The sequence below is a fragment of the Photinus pyralis genome, unplaced genomic scaffold (assembly GCF_008802855.1).
Source record: "Photinus pyralis isolate 1611_PpyrPB1 unplaced genomic scaffold, Ppyr1.3 Ppyr1.4_LG5, whole genome shotgun sequence".
NCBI classification, from domain to species: Eukaryota; Metazoa; Arthropoda; class Insecta; order Coleoptera; family Lampyridae; genus Photinus; species Photinus pyralis.
This window is the reverse complement of record NW_022170596.1, coordinates 45,930,600-45,936,188: the sequence shown is the minus strand read 5'-3', so window position 1 is coordinate 45,936,188 and position 5,589 is coordinate 45,930,600. Positions and strand designations below refer to the sequence as shown.

Sequence of the window (5,589 nt, the reverse complement as noted above, 5' to 3'; positions counted from 1 at the left end):
CTTGCCTATTATGATTAAGATTAAATAATTTCATATAATGAAGCAACATTGATTGAACATTGAAAGATGCGCGCTGCTTTTCATATAAACCATCACCTTTTTCAATTCAATCTCATGATCAAAGTACAAGATTACTGGCGTTTCCAATTACTGTAACTAGATACATAGCATAGTTCGAGGCATACTTGAATTATCATGTCAAAAAATGTTAGTGTTAACTAATGTTACCTACATCTTACCCTTACTTCCCTTTCTCCTAACATACTTATATCGTGCTACAAACATACTTTGTCAAGGATGAAGGTCTATATGTTACCCTAATTCTATTGTACTATACAGGGTGGTGACTTGCATAACGCATAGTAGGGATTTCAATGTAAAATTCATAACATGCGATTATTGGTTCCCCAAATTATTTTAGAGCAAAAATGTATTAAGGTATTTTGTGGAAACAAATTTTTTACGTCAATCAACCGTATTAGTTTTCAATTTTTTGCATAATAAAGGCGGAAAATTGGAAAAATAAAACCTTAGACACCATATAGTACATTCTTGGTTGCCTCGTGCAACTTCAGCAGCAGCTCCCGCGTAAACCATTTCACCATTTCAATTTTCTCGGATAATAAATACATTTTTATTTTCTTTAACAAATTTTATAAACGAATTTTCTATTACAAGCAATAAATGTGATAGCAAAAATAACAGAAGGGTTAATTTTTGTTTTAGAAAATTCCATGGCATCGCAGATTATTGAAAAAAATGCTAAAGAAAACACTAATAAATATGGTTGATTGGGGTAAAAGAAATTTTTCTACAAAAAACTTCAATACATTTGTGCTCTAAAATAATTTGGGGAGCCAATAATCGCATGTTATGAATGTTACATTGAATTCCCTATGATGCGTTACGCAAGTCACCATCCTGTATAGCAATTTGCATCTCTTGAAAGTGATTTTTATGTTTTTTTATACTTTGTAAAGATCTGATTTCAATTTCTGTATTTTATTTTTGTGTGTTCCGTTTAATAAGGTAGATGGAATTTGGAAACGCCATTTAAAAACTTCATTAGCATTTTTATTAAAGTAGTATTGATGCGACAAACGCTAAACGTTTGTTCTTACTAGGGCTGAATAGTTAAATTGATGTGTTTTCTCACGCCCATCGGATGGGAAATTTTGCTGTATGAGTATCATACAATGCAAGTGTACTAAGCAGTTAATTTGGTTTAAGAATCTGGAAATTATACCATGTAAGATTGCCGGGTTCACATTTATGACGAAATTTATCTAATATTCAAACATTCTCTTGATTTTTTGGTGCCCTTTTACGTTTTTTTGTACAAATGAGGTATCAAAAATGAGTTGCTGTCGAGCCACCTTTGGAATTTTTGTTTACATGAAAAATCGTATTTAACTTGAACTTCCTAAGGCGACTCGACAGCAACTCATTTTTGATCGCCTATTACTTACTGAATTGAACCCCCGTATTAAAATGCAAATGTAACTTAATAATTCAGCCTTAGTTAATTATTGTAGTATAATGTGATTAAACAATTGTGATATCCTAAATGATTTACTAGTAACAAGAAGCGATTGAACCTAATAATGTTAAAATGCTGATGGGTTTGTAGTTGAATGATTTCATCTTTTTAGTTTTATTACGTAAAACGTTTACATATTTGTTGAAATTCATTTTGTGCACGTTTCAACAACTGCTTTACATGCAAAACAAAATCCTGTCTCTGTTGAGTACTACGAAAGTGCACAATGTGAATGTATCTATTGTGTAAAATCAGTCATTTGTATATATATTCGAATCGTTGCATATAAGTATTTGATATTGTTACCTAAAAATTTTCTGAAATATTTATGAAAAATAAAATTTAGAAATCAAAATGGCTGTTTCTATTTGTCATGAATATTACAAATGTTGCTTTAGAATGTCAAGAAATTATTTCCATTGCATATACACAGATATGCTTAGGCATGTTTACTAAATTGTATTTTCATGCTAATTTTTATTTTCAGCACTTCTTCTAAGAGCTGGCTTAGTTGCTGTTCAGCTTGGAACCATTCCATCTCAAAATATATACAAAATAATTTTATATAATATTCTAGATATTGCGATATCTGTTGCATTTTTTGGCACCGTTGGAGTTGTTTTTGCATTTGGGGATGATAAACTTGGTGTAATTGGCTTCAAACCTTGGTTTTCATTGGATAGCATAAATATTTACAGTATAGTAACTGGTAGGTATGCTCTTTGTTACTAATTAGTGTCACTGTTGCATTTTTGATCTATCACTTGAAAAAAACAGTGTGTACTTCCATTCCATTTGAAGATAACTTAGAATTAACCCTATTTAAGATAAGGCTAGACATGCAACTATGCGGTATAATCATGGTCACATCAAATGCTCAAAAGGGCAGAGTTCAGACTGTTATTATCAATAAGGTCTGTTCTTCCACTATGCCTATTGTTAACTTTGTTTAACATGTATGGAACGACAGTATGTAGTGTCAATACTTTATTGTTATACATGATTAAACAATTTGATTTTGTTTTATAATCAAATGAGTAAGAAGATTCAGTTTAAATTGTTTTGCAGAGTAGATTGTTAAATAGTTGGGCAAAGAGTTATAGATAGGCGATATAAGAAAATGATCTTGTATAAAGTGTAATTCTATGAAGTGGTATCGTAACAAGAGCCTTGTGACGTATACTTACTCCATGAATATCTGACCAAAACTTGACTTTTCTAAATAATTGTAGTGGAATTTTGTTCATATAATACAGTGTGGCTGCATGTAATAACTTTCTGTTATACCATAGATTAATCCCAGACGGGAGCTTTGCATGCGTTAAATACGTTTTAACATCAATGCCGCCCAAACAGGGACCATGCACGAAGTACAATAGTTAAACTGAGATAATGCAAGAGATTTGCATAAGATTATTTTAACTTTCTGATTTAGTATATGACGATTTTGAAATATTAGGTCTTTTCCTTCCTTGTTCATGTTCAATTATCTAGTGAGGTCGCTTATTGAAAAGATATATTTACCAGCTGGATACAAGCACCAAATTTTGAATGAAGTGGACCATAACGGCTTTAAGATGCTTTTAAAAAAACGGTTTAAAAAATCAATTATTTTTAATATCAAAAAGTTTTGGGCCGTCAAAAAAATTGACTATTTAAATTTTCAGATTGTCAATTTTTTGCGTAAAGGCTCTCAACATCCTAGCACAGGAGATACTAGTCAGTATTTTATACATATTTGCATGTAGAATTTCATACATTTTAATCAAAATCAGATGTTGTATTGTTATGATATCGAGTAGGTATGTATTATATTTATAAGTAACCTACTGTGTGTTGTAAATAGCTGTTTGTTTAAATATGTCCGTGCAGTTAAAGAAATTATTGTTTCAGGATTTTCTTCTTGTCTAATCGCAAATGGAATTATTACAACATGTCTAGCGGGACGCATGCACTTTTTTGGTTTTGTTCTTTTGAACGTGCTACTTTCAACGATCTTACAACCCATGGTGATGCATTGGGTATGGCACAACAGTGGATGGATGCAAGCAAAAGAATTTCTTGGTATCAAAGTGTCTTTTATGGATTATTTTGGATGCCTTGTAATTCATATATATGCGGGAACTATCGCACTCGTCGGGGGAATATATCTTGGTGGACGTCTTATTTTATTAGAAGAAATTAGTGAAATGTCGATTGGTTTAGAATCACCTAGCAACTCTGCCATGGGTTACATTTTTGTAATAATAGGGTTTATCGTTTTTGCACCGCCACTACTATCGCCAAAAGCAACAGTAGTGAACAACCTTGTAGCGTTTGGATGTGGTATGCTGAGTGTAAGCGGATTACAGTTTTTGGTTTGCAAGCAAGACGTAACTTATTGGAATGTGCTTAAATGTATACAAGGCGCCGTTGCAGCAATTACAACAGTTGCAGGCGGAGTTCATTTATATTCCCCCTTAACTACAGTATTGTTGGCTTCATGTGGTTCTACAGCCTTTTATTTTGCACAAATTGTACTGGAAAGTAAATCATCGATCGAAGATTATTCTAATGTTGTTGCAATTCACCTTGTATGTGGATTCTTGGGTTTAGTAATGGTCCCATTAATCATAATGCAGAATGTGACTGGGATGGTTTTCTTCCTGTGGCATATAATATGCATTTTTGTAACTATAGCTGTACTTGCTGTAGTAATTGTTCTTTTTTTATTTCTTTTGCATACAGCAGGAATACTTAGAAGTACAACAGATGAAAAAAATCATCAACGATCACTAGTGGTTGCCAATAAAACTACACACAAAAAGTGTTCTCAGAGGCTTTTCCATCTGAATTTAAATGCGCCACAGATCGAACCAGGATCTAGGAAAAACTTCAAACAGTCGATTACTATTGACGCCTAAAATATTGAAAATCATCATTTCACTGATGGGAACAAGTCACAGGATTGGTTTTGAAGCTATAAAACACTCATTCTGACATTGTTCTGCTTTTTACAATGGTTTATTGAAATAAAGCTATTGTTGCCTTAACATATCTCTATTATATGGATTTTCTTTTCTGCAAGAACCACAGACATAGTCAGGCTCTCAATATTGTCTAGTCTGAGCTTGTCGGGGTGGTACACAGTCAGATGCACTAGTTTAGTTTGTAGACATGGAAACCCTGTGCAATCTGCAATTTGGTTGGAATCAACTGGATGCAAAGCGGTCTCATGATCTCATCTTGCGAGTTTTCTGGACCTGGGAACCCATCAGTGGTAATGACTATGACCAGCAGGTAGGGCTGTTCTGGAACCCGCAATGCTAGATGGCCCAAATGTTTACACTATTACACGCTTTAATAATAATGGATTTTATCGATTAGGAAAAAAATAGTTCCCCTGTCTAAAAAACGTGTAAAACACGCTTTACTTGACCCCGTATACTTATTTTGGAAATGGAGATTATGCAACAATCATTACAAAAAAACTTTTGTAAAAGCATATTTCTGATAACTAATGGTCGTATGCACCGACAAATTTAAGTGAGGCTTAGCTTGCACGTAGCGTATAATTCATGGCAACAATTATTGCGACAGTGATTGCTGTTCACTGCTTATACCTAGTTTAAGAGTTAGCCCATACCATTGAATTTATAATAGCCAACACTTTGCCGTCGCGCTGGCAGAGTTAGTAGGTACTTATACGAATTCACGTAAACTGGGACCAATTTGTTTATTGTATAAATTCAATGCCAATACTAACGATCACATTTAGTCACTTTTGTCAGTTGTAGTTGTCTGTACATACAGATTTGATACCATTTTGATCTCTTTCAAGTCGCAGCACCCTATAGTATGACTAACGAGCGATCAAAAATGAGTTGCTGTCGAGTCGCCTTGTGAGGTTCCAAATACAATTTCCCCATGTAAACAAAAGTTCCAAAGGTGACTCGACAGCAACTCATTTTTGATCGCACAGCATTTAGTATTTTGCCATGATATATGAACTGAATAAGGAATAGGCACTATTCTTTTTTCTGGCGTGGGAATTTCATACCCACAAGAAC

General features: G+C 33.6%; 1 protein-coding gene across 4 annotated transcripts; it reads left to right on the top strand.

The window, feature by feature from the left end:
• Nucleotides 1-450: 450 nt before the first annotated feature.
• Nucleotides 451-5,531, top strand: LOC116171615 (ammonium transporter 2-like). Of its 4 annotated transcripts, none has more exons than XM_031488558.1 (4): nucleotides 451-1,983; nucleotides 2,028-2,249; nucleotides 3,434-3,739; nucleotides 3,791-5,531. In XM_031488558.1, exons 1-4 carry the CDS (start codon nucleotides 1,914-1,916, stop codon nucleotides 4,441-4,443), a joined length of 1,251 nt encoding a protein of 416 aa, XP_031344418.1. In that variant the 5' UTR covers nucleotides 451-1,913; the 3' UTR covers nucleotides 4,444-5,531. The 4 variants fall into 4 exon arrangements, with proteins under 4 accessions (XP_031344418.1, XP_031344419.1, XP_031344417.1 ...); XM_031488559.1 differs by having other exon boundaries at nucleotides 3,434-4,066; nucleotides 4,268-5,531; XM_031488557.1 differs by having other exon boundaries at nucleotides 3,434-5,531.
• Nucleotides 5,532-5,589: the final 58 nt, after the last annotated feature.

Excerpts from the sequence above, each read along its gene's own strand:
- LOC116171615 (XM_031488557.1), top strand. The coding sequence starts at position 1,914 with ATGAATATTACAAATGTTGCTTTAGAATGTCAAGAAATTATTTCCATT. Across the intron at positions 1,984-2,027 it reads ATATACACAGATATGCTTAG|CACTTCTTCTAAGAGCTGGC; the intron begins GCATGTTTACTA and ends TTTTATTTTCAG. Across the intron at positions 2,250-3,433 it reads TATTTACAGTATAGTAACTG|GATTTTCTTCTTGTCTAATC; the intron begins GTAGGTATGCTC and ends TTATTGTTTCAG.